Source organism: Arctopsyche grandis, chromosome 12 (genome assembly GCF_051622035.1).
Source record: "Arctopsyche grandis isolate Sample6627 chromosome 12, ASM5162203v2, whole genome shotgun sequence".
Taxonomy (NCBI): domain Eukaryota; kingdom Metazoa; phylum Arthropoda; class Insecta; order Trichoptera; family Hydropsychidae; genus Arctopsyche; species Arctopsyche grandis.
Window position 1 is genome coordinate 11,159,712 of NC_135366.1, and position 23,485 is coordinate 11,183,196.

The window sequence follows — 23,485 nt, forward strand, 5'->3', positions numbered from 1 at the left end:
TATACATATATATATATTGGAGATTTATTTTATATATTTTACAATAAAATGTAACCATTTATCACTATCGTACATGTATGTATGTATAAAGCTTATTAACTTCCATTTTTTTTTTTATAAATTTCTTATATTAATTGACAACATTCCTAACATACATACATACTTCCAAAAATTATACTTTTGTGAACTTTTTGGTATTACAAATACTTTCTAATTCTGATTATTTATAAGTATATTTGTTTTGTGTACGTATACTTGCCTTTGATGAATTTAAAGACTGATGCTTTTTCAAATGCATCAAAATCTTTAATAAGATTATAGTTACATATGTAAATAATTATTTTCGACATGCATGAAGTTATTGAGAACCCCTTCCTTGTCCTTACCCTCGTAGGTTGTATGTGAACACAGTGTAATAATTGATATTATACATATATATATAATAAATTGATGATTGTGAAATTAAAAATAAAATATATCTTCAAATTGTATCACGGTGATTCTGTTTATTTGTCCCAAATTAAAAAAAAATCCTTTTCAACAAATTGGATGGTAGTCTTCCTCAATTTTTTCAAACTTAATATCAATACGTGGTACAATTTGACAGAACATTTATTATAATTTGTGACGGTATTACAATAATTAAAAGTAAGAATTAGTCAATTTCGTTTTGTACTTTGACTTGATTATTGTAATATTATTGTCATTGAATGTGACCTTATTACGTAAATCTTATCGTTAAATGTGGGAACATGAGCTTTCACTTAAAAACTATATTCTGTGAATCCCTATTTCTATTTATGGTATAAGACATCCCTGAATGAACTTTATTATAAAATTGTAAGTTTGTGTTTATTTGTTTGATAATAATTTATTAAAATAATGTGAACAACAGAACAAAGAAAATATTGTTTTTTTTTTGTATTATTTATTACTTTTTAATGACACATTTTACATTACAAATAATTCACACTGAACAATTCTTTTTATGCTTTAAGACTTCAACCGGCGTCAAGAACAATTTCTTCTTACATTTAGCACAATTGTATTCTTTGGCGTTTGGATTGCTAGATTTCACTTTATCCTCAACATTATCATCTGCATTACTTTGAGCATTTTTAGGACTCTTTAAACAAGTGAAAAATTTGTGTTGCATTTTCTCTAAAGGTGGCAAACACATAGTCATGTCGCACTGATTACATATCCATGGCGTTTGACTGATTTGTTGATAGATTTCGTCGCTCCAATCGTTTTCAACAAGACTGCAAAAAATAATTACAATTACACACTCTTTTATCAATAATATTTAAAGTAGTCAAAAGAGAAAGCATACCTTCCAAACACAATATGATCTGTCAACCAAACTCCTCCCTTCTTATCGTGAACTGTACATTTAAAATCCTCGTCAAACGGATTCGGGTTCACGTCGGGATAAATCACATCATCTTCTAGACTATTGTAGAGCAGCTTCAAATCTGCCGGTAATAGACGTTTGATGGTATAACTCACTTCAGTCGCCATATACGATGCTAAATTGATCGATAGCTCATATTGTAACTGTTGGTTTGATGTACTTTTTGGCTTCGATTTACTCTTTTCGAGTGAACTTTCAACGCTCACCTCTACAGCTGTATAATAAAAAAGACAAACAATAATAATACATAATAAATTATAAAAAAGAATTGGAAAGGTAAGAATTTAAATGTTAACTAACCTCCTAAACGATCGTTAATCAAACTGTCCCATTGTTTCCTCAGTTTTGAAGCTTTTAACAGTAATTGAAGCCCTGTTTCCGGCGTTGGAAACTCCAATTGCAACCACGAATCACACACCAATCTATAAATAAAGAGGTCAAAAGTAATCAAAAAGGTCAAACACGTGACCTGTATCAAAAAAGATTTACTTATACCTTGAAAATGCCATGTTTGTATCAATACAGTGTGCAAATAATAGCAAAGTTTGAGCCGCAGGCATTCTCATTGAATTCATCAAGTAAGGTTTTGTCGTTTCTAATAAAGATCTGAAATCATAAACCTTATCATTTCTTCAAAATCTTACATAAATGCATCATATGCACATCAGCACATGCATCATATGTACATACATATGTATGTATAATATGGTTCAGTGATTATTGCTCACAAAGTGCTCGCCCAAAATCTCTATAGCGGAACATCTGGCAGCCGAAAAGTCCATCATAATAACGAGAACTCGAGTGCCAAATATTTCGTATTCGCGATTTTCATGGCAAAAATTGTCTTTTGGGCGATCGCAATGTGCGTAAGAATCCAATTACCGTATAATACATGTGAGCACTTACAAATAACAAATTATCTGATGTTTGGAACTAATGGGTAGTTTTGATTTAAATCCTGGAACACTGCTTTCTATATTGTTTTCTTCTAGCTGCAAAACTTGAGGATGATTTCCAAACACACTCATTGGATGTAAAGACACGAAAGCTTTACTTGATGTATGAAATAGTTGTTCAGATACACTCTAAAATATAATACAAAAACATTTATATTTTATTGAATTATTAAAAGTTAATAAAACCAACAGAGAAAAATACTCATCATAGTTTACAAACAAGGAATATTTTACGGTATAGCGAATATAAATAAATACTTTCAGTATATACAAAATTGATAACAACCTTACAATGGTTAAATTCATCAGCTACAGCCACTTGAGGGTACAAAGCTCTGCACAGAATTAATTTAAGGGTAGACATGTCGCGATGACTTGTAGCACTACTACCAGATATTAAATCCTGCATTGTAAAATTTTCACATTATTATTTTTCACCATTAAATATACAATATATGTAGTTAATATACAATATATATATATATATATATATATATATATATATATATATATATATATATATAATTAATCATAGATAATGAATCAAAAAATTACCTGCACTTTACGCATATCATTATCGAGACGAAACTCAACGTCTTTGATATCTATAGTATTAGGATCCGTATTTCCTTCATTAAACTCATCTTCTAATTCCCACATTTGCATTTTCAATCTTTTTCTTTTGCGACTATCTTCAGCTGATTGATTTCGATGCTTACTGTGAAAAATATTATTATGTAAATAAGTGCTTGCATCATCTTTTTAATGCACAAAATTGCACGAGTTCATTGAACTTGTAGCATATATGACATACATGTTTGTAGGTATTGTATATGTACACAGATTACAAATCGGTAACAATAAATATAGAGTTGTTACAAATTGTAAAAATCTTTCAATAAAATGTCTATTTATGACAGTATTTATACGTACTTTGGGTTGGGCTATAGTCATGTGTGGACGTATGCAAATGTGAATAATAATATAATTGTGATAATAATAAAATAAGAAATATCAAAAGATAGTATTACAAGATAAAATTAGAGAAGTTATAATTAAAAAAAGTGATAATAGACTCGTTAAAACAATTAGTGATAAGAAGAAGTGTGTGATAGAACAATTTAATGATATTTTAAATGAATTAAAAATAAGGTACTAAGCAAATGTAAAAAGTAATGAGGTTGCATTACTAATAACAAAGAATAAGGAAGAACCTAAATAAAGACAAAAGTGAAATGTAGAAAACTTATTAACCCTTTGACTGCTACAACAACGATAAATCGTTGTTTTGAAATCGGCGAAGATTGCTACGACGATCGTTGTTGACGTCATTAATTGTCGTATTTCAATACTTTCTTTGAGCCACCAGCGCATCAGTGGCACGAAACATTTTTTTTATATACGTATTTATATTTATTTTTCAATCAAGCTTTATAAATATTTATCAATTTTTTAAATAAAAGCTCTTCAATTTCGGGTTCATCATCAAAGTAAATTTCGGGTTCGTTGTCAATGTCATATAAGGAGTTATTACTTGGGAATTGATTATTATCGATAAATTCATTTTCAGAATCAGTAGAGCTGCTGATTTGTCGAGTTCCTCGGCGAGGAGCTATTATTTCGCTTTCATCACTTTCACTGTCCGATATCATTTTGCAGAGTTAAAATAAATGGCAAAAAACAATAGAAATCCGCTTTCAATTATATAGGTCACGAGACGTCACGAATTCATGCAATCAATCAAATGCAACTGAAATGCATACAAAATGTTTATGATACATGTTGAAAAATTATTTGATTATTAGAAACTTCGCATCCTTGTGTGTCTCGCTCACACGTACACAATTAAAACCAAGAAAGAAAGAGAGAGAGACCGCTACCTGTTTCGAATATATCGCATGTTGTAAGGATACATCGATATCTAAAAATAGATTATTGAAAAGAATAAAGCCTCGGAAAACAATCGTCAAAACTTATTTAGTGTATATATGTAGGTATCTCTTTCGCACGCACGCATGTAAAAGCAAGACAGAAAGAGAGAGCACGAGTCCACGACTGCTTCTTAAAAATGTATATAAAGTATTATAAAAATTACGAGTGTTCGGCGAAGTAAGTATGTAAAAAAAAATATTATATTTATTTTTTTTCAAAATAATTACAAATGTTAGCATTTTTCGCTTGGACATTGAAAAACCTCGTAGCAGCCAAAGGGTTAAGTTCGATCAACTACAAAAGCATGTAAAAATAAGAATAACGGGTTCAAAAATAAGTATGTTTTAAGAACAAGGAGTAAGTCAATAAACTGAGGGAGGAAGTACGCAATTCAAGTCTGGAGACAACTATATATTATGATGTTGAGACAAAGATGAAAAGAAATCCCATGGTAAAAACAATTATAGGTGAAAATTTGTAAATGGATTCTTGACATACTGAAACATGATATCTTTGTTATTTGTGAGTTTTCCTAAAATAAATAAATAAATTGATATGAGTGGGGAATTAGATATGAATAAATAAAATATGTGATGAGTGGAATAAAATCTGGTAAACCAGTAATTGAACAAAATAAAACATAAATTATAAAAATAAAAATGGAACATTTAATGCCGCCATAACAAAATAAAGCAGCTAAAATATTGCAACATTTGGAATATTTGAGACGAAGTCTATGCCTATTCAAATTCTAAATCACATGAAAAAATGCTGTCAAACAGCTTTGATCTTTTATTGGATCCTGAACCCATCCCTAATGCAACATTAATAATATGATTCATCAGTTCAAACTAAAAATGCTATAACATACCGTCTCATATCTTTCAGTTGTTTCAATTGCCCGTGTCTTAAAGCACGATCAGCCGACGACATTGATTCCGGCTGAGCAGCTTCCAATAATCCACAATCCTACGAAATTACAGACACGTCAATATAAAATTTTACATTTGAAATTTCAATAAAAATTATACGTATATATGTATACTTGTAAAAGATCTTTAAACTGAGTCCTCAATTTGGTTACTTCGTAAAACCTCTGTTCTTCGAGCCCCCGTTTCTTACACCACTGCCGAGATCCTCCACTCCTTGGCTTGTCTTTATTTTTATCATACGATTTTGAAAGAGAAGACTCTTGTTTGACTTCCAACCATGCAGCATACGTGTTCAGAAGCGTCAATGGATCTCCATGATCGGACTGTAACGGCTTTCGTGCTGTCTACAATGTAATTAATATAACGTAACTCTATTATTTAAGCTATTATGTATATGCATATCCAACAAATCAATCGAATAAACAAACCTCGCAATCGATGTCTCTATGAGCTCTATTTGTATATGGAGACTGCACCGACAAAGCAGCAGCTAAAGATAAAGCTGTTTCCGATTGAAGCAGTACAGAACCCAACACCAACATTTTTCCGAGGACTATTTCGACTGGTAACTTTGAAAGTGCTTTTCCCAGTGGTGTCATACGTTCATTAGATGTCACTGCATACTAAATTAGAAAATATATATCTGTATAAGTATAATAATAAGGTTTGTAACTATAATGAATGCTATATGTATGTATTTAACAATAAACATTTTGAATATTATCAAATTTGTTTTAGTACGTATGATGAAATAAGTTTTTACATGTTGTTTCAACTCCAACAATGAATTTTCAACACTCTCCGGTTGAGGTGCGTCAAGAAATGGAAATTTCCTAACATCGTTAAGTCCCAAAGATATCATCAACAGAAGTAAACTATCCAGAGGTACTCGCAGAAGTTCCGGTGTTCCGAAGGATTCCAACGAAGCATATTCCTTTTCTGAATATATACGATAACATACTCCAGGCCCTGCAAAGATATATAATAATAATATAAACATTTTATCATTCATTATATAATTAGTGAAGTAAAAATATATGAGAGAAAATTGGTAGTATACTAATATAACCTTTAACATATTTAATTATTAATTTGTCGAGTGAAAATGATAATATTCTTAAATTATTTATAAATATGTATATAGAATCTTTTGTTTTTGATATTTCTAATAGGTTTCTCAATTCCTCATTTTACATTGAAGAATTCAAAATACTACATATTACAAATCTTAAATTTTTTTTACTAGCTTTATTTTGGCTATATTTGTTTTCCATTTAAATACATATTTATATCATTTATTATCAAATTATCTATTAATAGGTATTCATTAATTGTAAAAAATTATACCTGTTCTTCCAGCTCGACCTTTCCGTTGTTCGGCACTGGATTTCGGTATCCAAAACTCTTTGAGTCGCTGCATTTTTGACGATGGATCATAACTCATCTCTTTAACCTTAAAAATTAAATACAACAAATGCATACAATGTATGTACATAGTTACGTACATTATGTACATATCATCATCATCATCTACAGCCATTCGCCATCACTGCTGGATGAAGGTTTCTCGCAACTCTCATCCATCTCACTACACACATTTTCCTAATTTCGTCTACCAATCTTCCCTGCGGTCTTCCTTTTACCCTTTTGCATTCTCTCGGCACTCCCTTCTAGCACTTCTTTTGTCCACCTTTCGTCCATTCTTCTAGCCACGTGACCCACCTATTGCTATTTCAATTTCTTAACTCTATCCACTACCACTACCCTTGTCATACTTCTCACCCACATATTCTGTTTCCTGTATTTCCTCATTACGCCAAGCATACAACGTTTCCTACTTCTTTGAGTGCATTGGATTTTGTGACATGTCAATTATTTGACCTAAATATAAATAATGATTTACTACTTCTACTATTTTATCATCTAATGAAATGCTATTAGGCATGCAATAACTATTGAACATTAGTTCAGTCTTATCTACTTTAATTTTTAATCCTACTTTCCCTGTCCAGCTGTATTAGTCTGTTAAGTAAGTCAGCTGGATCGCGAGCTATTAAACCGAGTCATCTTCCGTTCGCAGACGATAGTACATATATAATATAATATAATATATATTCAGCATAGAAAGATCATTGGTTCATGAATAACGAGACCTTTTTGACTGTTATGTGAAACCACCGGGGCCTTTTCTAGAGCTAATTAACTAATGGTCGACGAGCATCAATCGCCTAATCTTCAAATTACAATATCTACAACTATTCAAAATCAATAAAATTTTTATAAATAGACTTTTGCCTTTATTTTGTAAAATATGAATATGGGAAAATAGTCAACTTAGTAGATATGATACCTTTCCAGAATCAACAACAAATCTAATTCCATCTATGGTGACTGAAGTTTCAGCAATATTAGTTGACACAATACATTTTCTAACACCATCAGGAGGATAATCAAAAACCTAAAAAAATAATAATAAATTTTGATTAAATATAATATAAACCGTCAAAGAAATACCCATGAATTAAAAATGGATGTACTTTATCCTGATCAGCTATAGACAGACTACTGTGTAAAGGTAAAACGATCCATCCCTGACTTTTTTCAGCATATTGATTTGCAGCATCAACGACTGACGTTATTTCTTGCAATCCCGATAAGAATATTAAAAGATCTCCCTTTTCAGTCTCTGGAAAATAGTATTATAACATATATAATTTACTTTTAAAATAGATAAACACACTAACTACGATAATATAAATTCCACTAGGTATGTATTACATTATCCTAGTGAATCAACGACTTGACACAACTGACAGAATAATGTCTTAATTAATATTAATAATGATATTATAAGTTTTATACATATTACAAGCAATGAATATGAAGGAAAAAAATTCATTACAACATACATATTTTGCCGACATATACCTATACATATTTTGAATGTATAGGTCAAACTAGAGTCAACCTAAAATATAGTATAGTCGGTCTAAATAAAACAAAACTCAAATATAGTAATCAGATTACAACTAAATTACAGATATTGTGAGAAAATGGCAGTTATTGGAAATTAAAATTTCATTGCTGTTACATAGACACACTAATTGTCTCGTCAACTAAATCTCGTCACGGTAGTTAAATGAAGGTTGTGACACACTGACAGGATTTTACCACTCCAATATGATAAGAATTATGTAGATTTGGTATCCATTGCTTCCAGATGCTGCAGTCCAAACTGTCTTTTGACCACTTGTATTGAACAAGGGTTTGAAATTTGTAACGCAACATCTGTGTACAATAAGTACCTTAGTGCAGTTTCGGTTGCAAAATATAAAAGTAAATTCAAAAACAACAATTGCTATAAAATGATTAAATATCACTTCCACGTTAATGTACACAATTGATTGTGTTTGTTAAGCTTTTAGTACAATTTATAGATGAACCCACGATTTATATGTATATTAAACATATGAAATATTTGCTAACTTGGATATTTCGTGTCTATAATTTGCATTATTTGAAGATACGGCTGTGCATCCAATCGTTCATGTTTTGACGTTCTACCTTCAGCCATCGGTCTATAAAATAGCTCTATAGGATAAAGTCTACCTGGAACCTATAAAATTGAATTCGTTTATTTTTAAATCAATGTCTATTTATTTAATTCCAATCAGTTGTAAATACTACCTCGATAACTACAGCACTTTCATTTGAAAAATAGTCTTCAAATAATTTAATATTGATAGTAGCTGACATCAAGACCAACTTCAAATCATGTCTGGTTTGTATCAAACATTTGAGAATACCGAGTAGAAAGTCTCCGTGAAGATGCCGTTCGTGAATTTCATCCAAAATTATTACATCATAGTTTGAAAGTGAAGATTCTGAAGCAACCTACACAAATGCATACAATCATAAGAAAATAAACAATTGCTCGTAGACTTATTTCAATAAATATACATATATTGTATATCTGTACCTGTCTTAAGAGTAGTCCTTCTGTTATGAAACAAATTTTAGTTCCCTGATTTCTATTCTTTTCGAATCTGATCTGATAACCGACATCTGTTCCATATTTACACATATTCTCATAAGACACTCGTTTGGCAAGTGAAATACAAGCTATTCGCCTCGGTTGAGTACAAGCTGAAAGTTTATATGTTAAATTTAATGTGCACTAAAAATTATTTTATATTATTGATACAAAAATTATCCTAGTTACCAATACTGTTGAAACCAGCTTCGCTTAAATACTGCGGAACTTGAGTTGATTTACCGCATCCCGTATCACCGGCAATAATAACAACCCTCTCATTCTTCACAGTTTCGATAATCTTATCCCTATAAATAATACATTAATTAACAAATTGATCAAGGTATGTCTATAAAAATAATAACTATGCCTACTTATATTCAGCAACCGGTAACTCCGATTGTGCTTTTCTTAACTTCTTCAATACATTGAATTTTTCCTTATTTTTAAAATCCATATACAGCAATAATACATCAACGAATTGACTAATAATATCTCTAGTGAGACGTCTTTTCTTGTAATCATAATCTTCATCATACGGTGGAATTCTCGAATACAAATCATCCACAGTTGATTTCAATGAAATGTTGACGCAGTATAATTTATTGTGCACGATTGGTAAACCTGCACCGTTTAATTTATCCTCGTCTTTAACCGAAGGTTGCAATACGGGTTTTTTATTCTTCTTCAAAACCGACTCGTACTTGTTGAGGAACTGCCAAAAATCATTCACATCCAAAACAAGCTTGTCGTCGTCATTATCAGCAAATATAAGCCGATTGAAATCACCTTTATAATCAGTGAAACTAAAGTCGACCAACTGCTCTGAAGAAACATTAGGTTTATCCTTTTTAAGCTCTTTGCTGGAGCTTGATGGCTGTCCACTCGGCGGATTATTGTGACTTTTCTTATGCTTGTGGTGAGACTTTGGTGATGGACTTTTACGCTTTCGTCGGTTTTTATCGTCATCATTGCCACTTCGCGATCGGCTACGCTTCCTTTTGTGATGCTTCGAATCTTTGCCCATTATTTTATATCGAAATTTATATTCGAATATTGAATGGTGTTAGGAGAGGTTATGAATTATTGTTAGTTCTCATGTTACACTAAAGTAACTGCTTTCCATTTATCTCACATTTTTTCATAAATCAACGTTGGTTTCACTGTAATTAATGCTTAACGCAAAAAAAATGACTTGCCGAATGAACCGGCATGTTTACATCACTGACAGTATAGATGACTGCCTTGCCGACATGTAAATTGTGACAATTTTGATCATAAACCGCAAATTCATAGCCATTATATGTACAATGTACATTTAAAATCTCATCTCTAAATGCATATTTGAATGTTTCTTACTGAAAATTTGTCAGAATAAAAATGGATAAAACCACAAAACTTCAAAACTAAATTAAATTTGTTCGAGTGTGAAATGTATGCGTTATATACATAGATATATAATACATAGATGGGCCCTGACCAGTGCTGGTTTTAGGGGGGGGCTGGGTCGGGTGGTGCCCGAGGGCGCCAAATAAATTAGGGCGCCACACGATGCGCCAAAAGCGCTCTAAAATTTAAAATTAGAGCGCCAAAAGCCATACAAAATTTTAGATTAGAGCGCTTAAGGCGAAATTGTTTTCTAAGAGTGCTTAGAAAAAATTGCCCGAGGGCGCCATTGGGTGTAAGGCCGGCACTGGCCCTGACGCCTGCTTTTGGTCGGGGATCTTGTCGTCACTAACTGAGGGGTGCGGGGGGTTTAACTACCAGGGAAGTTGGGAAAAAAAAAGGTTTATTTTCCTACAACGCAGCGGTCGTCGGTTTTTTCACCACTTCCCCGCTAGTCAAACCCCCCGCACCCCTCAGTTAGTGACAACAAGATCTCCGCAATATCTATGCAATATCGACCTTCCGACTTAGAAGCTAACTAGTTACTGAGAGAAAGTGTGCATGCGCCATGTATGTTGCATGCGCCAACAGGGAGACTGGCATAAAACGTGAGGGCGTATCTATGTATTATACATCTATGGTTATATACATATATATAAGTTGACCATTTTTTTCAAATTTAAAACCAAGACATTTAAATCAGACCAGTCAACGTAAGTAATAGTCGTTTTCGTAAGAACAAAAATATTGCGGAATATACTAATCGTTATTCTCTTAACCTTTCCCATACGGTGCTAAAAAATTACACGTGCACCTATGGTGTCGACAGAATACAAAATAAATGTAGGCATTTCTTTCATTTATACCATATATTATCAAATTAATTTTGCGAAAAAAATTATTTTTGATAAGTTACGGTAAAATCAAACTAAAATATATCGATAAAATTGATTTAAGACTGGTTTATGTATCTTAAACTCGGTAGCATGCTGTGAAAATCTCTCTGTTCTTATTGCACAGCCTTGGAGCGAAATCACACAGAGAGGCACGTGGCACGTATTTCTTTTTATTAGATGAAAAAAATGCTTGAAAAAAACCCAAGCATGCCTAGCCATTCCTGAGGTACGCAGTCCCAAAAATCACTCCCTCGAGTGTTTTCAGTGATATTTTGTCCTTGTATTGCTATTAATAAGCTTGACAGTGATTAATAACAGCTAATCCCATATTTAAAGAAATGTAGGAAAAACTTGTAGAAATAATAAGATCGTACGAATTAACAATGAACTTAAGATCGTATGAATTAACAATGAACGCTCTTTCTTGACTGGAAGCCATGAAGACGTGCCGTGTCGTTCATTTGAATGTGTTTACATGTGCGCAAGTAGGATACAAGGGAACTAGGAGATATCACACCAAATCCCTTTGAATCCTGCTCGAGCACATGTAAATAAGCCTGTGCGATAAAAACATTGATATTTCCACGGCACGCCAATGTAAGCTGTTTTACCAGACCATTGTCCAAAACAATTATTTTTGAACTGGCAAAACCAGTATGAATGGTTACTTCCAGTGGCGGCTCGTCTATATGGGCTGGTATTTTTGTCGTTCATTATTGGCTTTGCCGCCTTCCCCATGTATTCTAATAAATAAATATGGTATGTGGGCTGCGGGCCTACTAGTTTAGTACATATATATGCTATTTTTGTTTGCATTTGATCACCAGTATGATCAATGAGCTACTGCAGCCCGATTCATCATCATCCCCCCCCCCCCCCCCACTGGGAATTCTCGCGAGCCGCTACTGGCTACTTCATATAAGTCCGAAAATATTTGAAAGACATTATATACATACTTAGTAATGTCATAATTCTTTTTTTTTTCATTTTAAAATTCAAGTACCTGCTCTCTAATTGTTTTGATATGGCCAACGGCTGTAATGTTGTCCATATATTACAATTTTAATTTCAAAATAATAAATTAACAAATGAATAATGATTCGGATACGAAATACTATATATAAAAACGGACTGTCGCTAAATATATTTGTATATTTGTATATTTGTATATTTGTATATTTGTATATTTGTATATTTGTATATTTGTATGTGACGGACGATCAACCATCAACCAGTATGGGGAACAAATTTTTTTTTTTTTCATATTTTTCAGTTTTTTAATTTTTTTCATTTTTTCAGTTTTTTCATTTTTTTCATTTTTTCAGTTTTTTCATTTTTTTCATTTTTTTCATTTTTTCAGTTATTTCATTTTTTTCATTTTTTCAGTTTTTTCATTTTTTTCATTTTTTTCATTTTTTCAGTTTTTTCATTTTTTTCATTTTTTCAGTTTTTTCATTTTTTTCATTTTTTTCATTTTTTCAGTTTTTTCATTTTTTTCATTTTTTTCATTTTTTCAGTTTTTTCATTTTTTTCATTTTTTTCATTTTTTCAGTTTTTTCATTTTTTTCATTTTTTCAGTTTTTTCATTTTTTTCATTTTTTCAGTTTTTTCATTTTTTTCATTTTTTTCATTTTTTTCATTTTTTCAGTTTTTTCATTTTTTTCATTTTTTCAGTTTTTCATTTTTTTCATTTTTTTCATTTTTTCAGTTTTTTCATTGCCGGGGGCGCTGGCGGCGCTGGGGGCGAAGCCCCCGGGGTGCCAAAGGCATCGGGGCGCTGGGGGCGCCGGAGGCGTCGGCGGCGCTGGGGGCGAAGCCCACGGGATGCCGAAGGCATCGGGGACGCTGGGGGCGAAGCCCCCGGGGTGCCGAAGGCATCGGGGGGGCTGGGGGCGACGGGATGCCGAAGGCATCGGGGACGCTGGGGGCGAAGCCCCCGGGGTGCCGAAGGCATCGGGGGGGCTGGGGGCGCCGGAGGCGTCGGCGGCGCTGGGGGCGAAGCCCCCGGGGTGCCGAAGGCATCGGGGGTGCTGGGGGCGCCGGAGGCGTCGGCGGCGCTGGGGGCGAAGCCCCCGGGGTGCCGAAGGCGTCGGGGGCGCCGGAGGCGTCGGCGGCGCTGGGGCCGAAGGCCCCGGAGCGACGGAGGCATCGGGGGCAAAGGCGTCAGGAGGTCGGCGATGCACAAAACGTAGTTCGTAATTCGTAATCACTTCGTAATTCGTGCATCAATTTCTTTCCGAAACCAGTCGATTCAATATCTTTAACTTTATTTTTATTCGAGTTTCAATTCCTTTTCGAAACCACCCGTTGAAATCAACGGGTCCAACACTAGTTTCTTATATTATTTTACTATTTCATTATCTTGTGTAACAGTGGCGACTCGGAAAATAAATTTTTAGTTTTTGAACATGTATCAATACATTACTCGTCAATCGTGTTTTCGTACAAAATCGGTTCGAGTGTTTGTGCTACAGTTTCTAAAGAAGATCTGCCACTGAGACGGAACATTTAAGTCGTGCAAATTGACAATCGATTTTGCATAGAAAGGTGAGTGCAAAAAAATCAATATAGATTATCGATGATGATTTCACCGATGAAATAACAATCTTTTATTTTTTTTCAGCATCCAGCAAAGGTTTGTGACTTGAAATCAACTGAAATAACACGAAGAGTATTTTCAAAATTTGACAAAAATGATTAACTTTTATGAATGCAGATGTCTCTACATAAAAATAAGCATATAAGTTTTTAAATTTTTCTATAGATGACTCAATATATATATTTTCAATTGTTTACTTATTATTTATCAAGAAACCCGAACCCGAACCGTACTGAAAATCGAGATAACCGTTATTTTTGCCTAAACGAAAACCGAAATCAAACCGATATTTTTTTCGGCTCGGTAAAATTAATATATATACTTTGGAAGTTATATAATTAATGGACAAACATACAGGAATGTATATTAAAAATATGTTTAAAATTATAAAAAAATATCGATATCAAGAAAAAATCTACTTTTTTACAACAGATAATGTAGGTAATATGATCAAATTATCAACTTGTTATAAACCAAAATAGAAGAAGAAAACCGGAATATTAATTATTAAAAAACATTATGAAGCAAATAGGCTACCTTCCATTGAGAACTGTTCTTTCCCTCATTTTATCGGAATAAAATGTGTCGCACATACTTAACAATTAGCAATCAAAGATTCTATTAACGATTCCGATTTAAATACGACTATATGTGGAGCTCGCGAGTTGTCATTATATATCATAGATATCAATGAACACATTATAAATTGGGTATTAAAAAGCAGGGACCCGAAGCGTTATTTTTTTCGTTTCGGTTTTCGGTTTGCAGTTCTCTTGTATTAAAACATTAGCAATTTGACAAATTTGATAATATCAGCTCCATTATCTGTTGTAATTGTAACACTTGTAACACAGTAGATTTATTTGATATCGATATTATATTTTTTAAAAGTTTCAAAAACACATTTTTAATTGACATTACTGTATGTTTGTCCATTAATCATTCCCAAAGTATATATATTAATTTTACCGAACCGAAAAAACGAACTGAAAAGAATATCGGTACGGTTTCGGTTTTCGTTCCAGTACAAATAGTGGTTGAATCGGTTTTCGGTTCGGGTCCCTGTTATTTATTATAGTAATTTATTTTTAGTTTAATCGCCGTTTCATAGATGGCACTGCATAAAATATTTTATTATTTTAATGCAAATTTAAATTACTGGAAATTTATATATGTATGTATGTAGATCATCTTTTCATTATTATTATAGGTACATATTTTCTTTTGCACGGAAAAACGTAATTGTTATATGTAATTACGAACGTACACATTTTTATGTATATAATGGTGGCACGACAAATCAGCGCAAACCAACTTAGCGCCGACCTTTCGGCGCAGACAACTCAGCGCAACGACAACTCATCGGATGACAATTCAGCGCATGGACTATTCAGCGCAAAATCAATTTTTTCAATAAGTTTCAAATGTGTTTTCAAAAATAATTACAGTATTGAAATTGTCGGTCATATCTTCATGATAATTTTATAAATGCGAATAAATTTATTTGATACCCTTTGTGCCCGGTTTAGAAACCCTTTAAATTTATTCGCATTTATGAATTTATCATGTAGATATGACCGACAATTTCAATACAGTAATTATTTCTGAAAACGCATTTGAAAGTTATTGAAAAAATTGATTTTGCGCTGAATAGTCCATGCGCTGAATTGTCATCCGCTGAGTTGTCTGCGCCGAAAGGTCGACGCTAAGTTGGTTTGCGTTGAGATGTCGGTGCGCCGTATATAATAAATAATAATAGATAGATAATTCAGTTAGGACAACACTTCCAAACATTTTTAAAGGACCTGAAGCCCATTAAAATTTTGTAGGGAAATTATTTTTCCCTTCGCTCCATAAACGATTCCCGGAGCGCACGGCGCGTTATCCCGTGGGAAAGTGCGGTTATGCTTTTTGTGTGAATAACAATATAATGCTGCAGAGTTGAGGCGTGGTAGCGTGTAACGAGATGTCCCGGCGCTATTAGAGGATAACGAGCCGGCCGGTACATATCGATCAGGGCTTGTGAAGGCGGGGGCCGCGGGGGCGAATTAAGGCTCGCAGGAGGGGGCGGGCGCCGCTTGACGGCCCCTGACGCCGACCCATAACTCACCGGAAGGCTGACGCTGCACCGCCGCAACCTAATTACCACTACGGGACAGGGGTACTCAACCGGGCCAATCTCAGATTAGAGTGCCCCCCCCCCCTCCCCCCCAATCCGCGACACCGCGTTTGAGCACCCCTAATGGAGGACACACTTGACACACTTGATACGAGGACACGCTTGAGCCAGTATTCGGTCGTGTGTGTGGATTTCATCTCATTTCGGCTAATCAGCTTTAATTGGTTGGAGAATCGACGACTTTTCAAAATTTTCCTTAGAAAATTTTCTCGGCTTTTCCGAATCAGCCAAGTAAGTCAAAGTGAATTCGCTTGCTGAATTCGTGTATTTAGTATATGTATGTCGATATTGCATTAATGCATTTGGTTTTTCCCAATGAAAATATCTCATGACTCGTATTTTTTAATGGTCAGGTATTATAAGAATTTCCCTTTTCGGTCAGTAAATTAATTAAGTTGTCAGTAATACATGAAAATAGTCAGTTGGTATTATAAATGGTTTGTATCCATTGATCAGTATGTTTGTGGTCAGTTAATAGATTATATGCTGTGTAAGTAATTTACATACATATGTATTAGTATTAATATTGAAATTGAATGGTCGATAATTTAATTCCGGTAAAAAAATATATGAACTATTAGAAAAGGGCTTCAAGCGAAATACGAAGATGATAATAATTTGTGACAGTATTAAATAAAATATTATTTGATAGTTTTAATAAAATAATATGTACGGAAATTAAAATCAAAATTAGTCGTGATCAAGTAGAACAGTGGTGTTTTGGATGATTCCAAGATAATAATACATGTATTATAGAATCAGACAATTCAGCATATATATGTATAGGTACATATGTATGTATGTATGTGGTTTTTCATAGGGTAAAGTATTGATTTTTACTGACCGTATATTGTTTTTTAGTGACCGTTTATTATTTTACTGGCCGTTTGTTATTTTTATTTAACATTTAATACATTTAATGAATACTTACTGAACAATTTGTGATTTAGTTACTGACCGTTTTAGCATTTAGTAACCGACCAAAAAATTTGTTGCAATTTTATGAAGGCAACAATTTAAGTGTTTAGCTCTTTTATATAAACGATCGGAAAATTTTGTGACAATAGTGTTATATTGCCAAAATATTGATAATTAATCAAAAATTAAGGGTCAGTAGATCGATTATTGTTTTAAGTTTTTTTTGACAAATAGTCAAGCAGTCAGTGACCGATAATATAACTTGATGATGAAACGAAGTTACTGACCAAATAAATACCGACCCTTTCATGAATGTTCTTTATGTTATGTATACTCAATAAACAAATTAAGTTCATTTGGCATTCCGGCATTATTGAATTATGTAAAGAGAAAATATCGATATTTCACATTCGTATGGTATTCATATCAGCGGTAAATATTTCAGTAATACAGTGGATTCGTTTGGTGCTTTAGGATTTTGGATTTTTTTTAGAAACGTAAATACCAGAGTTGCTATTTTACAAGGATTCGTTTATGACATCCTTATCACCGTTCCTTGTACGTTTGCTTTGACATCATGATCTCCACTAAGAAACGAAACTATTCTTGATTCCAAATGGAATCAAGAATAATTTCGCTTAAGAACATATTGTTTCAATGAGCTAAAAATCGATTGTTTAAAAATTTAACCATATTTCCATATCCCTGAATTGTTTAAAGAAAAAAATTAAACATATTTGTTGGGTGTACGTCGTATAATCATATTGCGAGGTTCATTTTGCACGGGTGAAAAAATTTAGAACGTGCCTGTAAAATTTTCCGTAAGAACGCGCGCATCTATAAATCAAGCCTTATTAAAATTGAAACGTCACTGATATTGTACCGCATACTTTTTTTACTTTTAAACGTATAAAATAATCATTTCTTTTTGAAAAATATATGTATGTAGATATATGTACATACATACATACACTAAAGCTGTCGAATCAATCTGTGATATTCGTTTCACGTAACATTTCGTTCGGTGGATGAGCGCATATGATTTGTGATTTTTGATTAATTTACCGGTGGGCGTAGTGTGAGCAGCTGTCTATGGGGGAGGGATTGAGGACCCATTGTTAAGGCTCACCTGGCCCTTACCCCGAGGGCTACAGGGCCTCTGCGAAAGGTCGCATCTGCCTCTCGTCATTTACCCTCCTCAAGCGGAGGCTTAACATTTTCCACCGACAACGCCGAAGATGTGACAGAGCGAGACAGTCGTATCTATCATCTATGTACATACGTACAAATTGAATAGTTTTCCCAGTATCTTTTCATTCTGAAGTAGGTATATTATTTTCATTGGAATTTTCCTCACAATTTCATATTTTAATAAGTTAGACATTCTTATTAAAAATGCAAAGGAAATTCAATATCTTGTCCTTATTTTATGTTACGCAATATTTAAATAAAAAAAAAACAAAAGCAAAACAGTTTTATAATTAAAAAAAACGGATCTTTTTTGTTTTCGACTCTTTTGTAATTTAAATCATTTTATATGAATATCCAATATGTACCAAATTTTAGAAAATAAAATATGTCCAGTGCACTCAAATAAATATAGAACGCTGCATGCTTATTAGCATAATGAGGAGAGATAGAAAACGGAATACGTGGGTTGGAATTGAAATGACAAATACTGTTGATGTAATTAATAGTGAGGGTAAAGAGATTGAAATTACAATGGGCGGGTCACCTGATTGGAAGAATGGACGATAGATGGACGAAAGAAGTGCTCGAACGGTACCCGAGAGATTGTAAAAACGTGCAAGGAAGGTCGCAAGGGAGATGGGAGAATGAAATCAGAAAAATATATATGGCTGTGAATGATGACTATATAATCATCATTTAAAGCCACGTATATAATATTTTAAATATTTATTGGTATTTTTATATTTTAAAATATTTCCTAGTACTCCTCAGACTGAAATTTCCCGAAAACAATTTTTTTTATACTTTTCATAAGCGTAATATTTTTTACATAACATTTCCTAGTAGGCAACCGTAATTTTTCGATGAAATGTCAAAATCATAATATATTATATTATTTTCATGTACTACCTTGTTTTTTGTACTATGTATTTTATGTTTTGAAGTCTATTTTTTATCTGATTGCATATATATATATATGTACATATGTATATTTAGATTGAATTCGTGGCACATTACGTTTACATTTTTCTAAAATTTCTAAAGTGAGAATTGATTTTTTTATTATTTTATTGGAATTATTTTAAATAAATTATTGATCGGACTAGTATCAGAACTTTTTCTTAAAAAGTGTTAATCATATTTTTAATGAAGTAACCGTTCACGTGTATATAGTACAACGTTTCAGTTATCGAAGACAGATCAGATAGATACTAGTTAACTCTTTATTTGACCCGTAAATCGATTCCTATTGAAAGTAAATTTTAAAGTACCCTTTGATCGTACATATTTGAGAAGTTTGTCGATCGATTTCCGTTTTGTTTGAAATCGAACGGGTAATAACCGTGAAACGTGCCTTCATTGTGACGCAATTCCTCACTTGTTTATTACTCGCCCCGTTCAGGTGCTATTTTCACTTACAATAGACAATCTCTCGTTTTGTGCAAAACTTTTATATTTATTGTAATAACGATTTCGCAGATCGAGTTATCGAGCGACCTTTAGAAGACTTATAACAATCGCAAAGTGGCATTACTTTACAATCGAACCCAATTTATCGTCCGACCGATTTGCTCGATTATAATGGGAACCATGGGCAGTACATACATACATATAGGAATGGATACAAAACAACATCATAACACTTTTTCAACACAATCGAAACGAATCTCGGATTTTCGCATCTTGTGGATACTTTAGCCTTTATTAAGCGACTCTGTGGCGCGGTTAGTATAAATACTTAGATATAAATTGTGCAAAGGTTAAAAATTTATGGGTTGCAAGCTTTTTGACGTGGGGGGGTTTCTGTGCAACGGCCGAGACATTCCTAATGGCCTCCACTTAATTTCGAGCCCAGAAACTTGCAATTATGTATTTGGCACACGGCAATTACCGTTTTCGGTCTTGTGCTGTGCAGATTGTTTGTTGCTTTGGCGAAAATACGACATGCTAACCGCGTTTATCTGCGCACATCGCGAGCTTCGAACCTGCGAGAGACACGCGATTTTTCCCAGAAGTAAAACACTGCACAATGCTTAAAAGACCCCCCTCAAAACAAATAGTGTTTGCCTTAATTTAGTCGAAAGCGCGTCTGAAATTCGATTCGGACCTCCTTTGACGTTCCTCTCAATCGCTCAACTCAATGGGTGAAAATTTCGAAAGCAGGTACCTACATAGTATAACGGAAGGAAAAACAATTTCAAAAAGTCTACATGTACACGTTTGGCTCGCATTCAAGAAACGGTTCATTTATTTTTCGAGGAGATAAGAGGGAATTTCGACCGGTAACGGCTTCTACTCGCGCCACGTATCTACCGGCGTGCAGAGGTCAATTATTGCCATTTTTGGGCAAAATGGGGTGATGATACCGTAAAGGAAACGGATAGAACGCGCTCGCAAAGCGAAGATCGTATCAAACTCTTTGCGGACCGAAGCAGGATCAGATACGGATTGGTCACGATGCGTCATCGTAAAGTGCACCCAGTACGGTTACGATCGCATGTTTCGCACACACAACTGGTCAACTTAACACTTTCGAGCTGTATGTTTTCTTTTTTATAACTTCTTTATTCTAATTCTGTTTAGCGAGCCTCAATTTGGAATGGTTTTTTTATCACTTACACGGCCCGAAGAAAACCTAAATTCTTCAGTTTTAAATTGACTTTTAGATATAAATTGATACGTACATTCATCGGTATATAAATTAGAAAGAAAAATTTATAGTTTCATGATCAAAATGTAAGTCAAACAAATAGGCATTTGTGTATCATAAAAATATATTTGAAATCAATTTGGCATCTACATTTTTTCAATTTGTTTTGGACTTGAAAAATTATATTTTCTTATAAAATAAATTGTATCGAATCTTTATTACCAGAAACATAAAATGCTCAGCGGTATAGTGCAAAAAAACTATGGGGTCCTGGGTTCGAGCCCAGATTCAGTGTTGCTGGCCAGACCTTATATACATACATATATGTATTTATTTTATTTTATTTTACACATATGTATTTATTTTATTTTATTTTACCAGGAAAGCCTAACGGGTAAACTCAATGCGCTTTTCTGGCCAGAAACATTGTACATTTGAAACACGTATCATTAGTATTATACAAAGTAAATATATAACAATTAACATCCACAGAGACGTTTATAGTTAGATTTATAAATTTGCAGCATTTTATGCAATTCAGCGAAATTCGAGATTGCTGAAAACTCAAGATTAGCGAAAATGGGTAAGGTTGTCAATTTGTTGGAACCGTTTGAATTAAGATTAGATAAATTGGCTTAGATAACTCTGATAGAAAACGATCGACCTGGAGTCACAAATCCAAGGTCTGGCCAGCAGAAACCAGTGGGATTTGAACTCGTGACCACTTTGTTCAAAGTAGTATACGCTAACCACTAGTTTATGCTGCTATATCAGTTTTTTTGAGAGAGGAAGGGGGTGCTTGCGGTATATTAAACCGTTTTAAAGTTCAATGAAGTTAGTCTAAAAAACCCTCAGCTTGAGGCCACCTCCTTCATAGTCTGAAAGAACCTTTCGTCGAAGAATAGTTCTGCTCTATTTAAAAAATCACAATATAAAATGACAATTTCGTATGCACATGGCTAAAATATTATAAGAATAAAAAGAAAATAGTTTTACAGCCTAATATTCACTCTAAAATACAGCCTAAAAATCACTGTAAAAAATCATGCTTACTTCGTAATGAACAAATGGGGACCATGTCTCAAGCCAGCAACATATGTAGCTTAGTGGTTAGCGTATAGTGCTATATCAACTGAGAGGTCACGGGTCCAATTTCTGGATTGGTGCTGCTAGCCAGACCTTGGATATGTGTCTCCTGGTCGACCGCTTCCTATCCTATAAATTTATATAAACTACATACATATGTATGTACAAATTTGGTCATAATAGCACCATGGTAAATATAAATAAGAAAAAACATTATGTTAGGATTAGTATTACGGTAATTCTTATCACAATGCTTGTGTTATTACTAAATTGATTTGGTCACATTTGGTATAGTGTAACAATTCTTCAATATCTCTGTATGTGTGTATGTATCTATGTGGCCATGTATAATATATTTTAAGATGCCAATATTGCAGTAGTTTTTTGAAATCCTTAAATCAAAATCAATTCATATGGTTTAATTATTTATTTACATAATAGCCACAGTGACATTACAGAACACTCTAACGCGTAACACTGTGACCAGACATATAAGCATAATACAAATACTTAGCGAGAAAATTAGCGAGACATCTGTGTAATACATTTTTTGAAATCATATTAAAATAGTGGTGACATAGTAGGTAGGATGGTTTTTCCAATTTTATGTAGAAACCGCTTCAATAATGAAATCAGATAAATTGGCAAACTCTGATAGGAAACGATCGACTTGGAGTCACGAATATATAGGTCTGACGAGCAGCATTAAAGATTATACTTAGAATAACTCAGCATTAAAGATTATACTCAGATAAGCAATAATTATTGTGGACCATAACAATATAATATTGCTGCATACTTTCGATCACTTTCTACGGGTGGGTTTTTCCGCACTCGTCTGCAAGTTATCATCAATCCATCATTGAAAAAAGCTCGCAGCACACAAACTGGGTGCAGTTTACGTCGTCGGGCATAGTTGCTTAGTTGACCCCGGCAGCTATTTACTACCAGTTGTCTGCTCTAACTCGTACAACCGTGACTGATGGCTACCCACAAATACGATAATCGCATTGTTTTTCTTGGACACTGCACAAGATACACTGGCTACACGAGATCGGTGGCATTTACTAACTACACGGCAAATAATCACCACTTTTTAACATTTCAACCCCCCACTCCCACACAAAGTGGAATTATTCATTATATATGTATATGTATATGTATATGTGTGTATGTATGAGAGAGGCTCTCATTGTTTTTGTTCACTAGCTGATAAAGTTCGATACGAATCGAGTTTGGCTTCGGTAATGGGCCAAGTCGTGCAGGGCGTGGTTGATCCGGTCATCCAATCAATATCGTGGCCGCACCCTTCA

At 33.7% G+C, this 23,485-nt stretch overlaps 1 protein-coding gene across 1 annotated transcript; it reads right to left on the minus strand.

Annotated features, from left to right (window-relative positions):
- Nucleotides 1-890: 890 nt before the first annotated feature.
- Nucleotides 891-10,544, minus strand: LOC143920538 (putative ATP-dependent RNA helicase DHX34). Its single transcript, XM_077443448.1, has 19 exons — nt 9,642-10,544; nt 9,457-9,575; nt 9,214-9,380; nt 8,922-9,128; nt 8,721-8,850; nt 7,772-7,920; nt 7,585-7,692; nt 6,582-6,687; nt 5,998-6,203; nt 5,663-5,857; nt 5,348-5,578; nt 5,174-5,271; nt 2,926-3,088; nt 2,657-2,773; nt 2,321-2,499; nt 1,910-2,020; nt 1,715-1,836; nt 1,334-1,628; nt 891-1,262 (listed from the first exon to the last, which is right to left on the minus strand). The coding sequence occupies exons 1-19, from the start codon at nt 10,292-10,294 to the stop codon at nt 968-970; spliced, it is 3,651 nt and encodes a 1,216-aa protein (XP_077299574.1). The 5' UTR covers nt 10,295-10,544; the 3' UTR covers nt 891-967.
- Nucleotides 10,545-23,485: the final 12,941 nt, after the last annotated feature.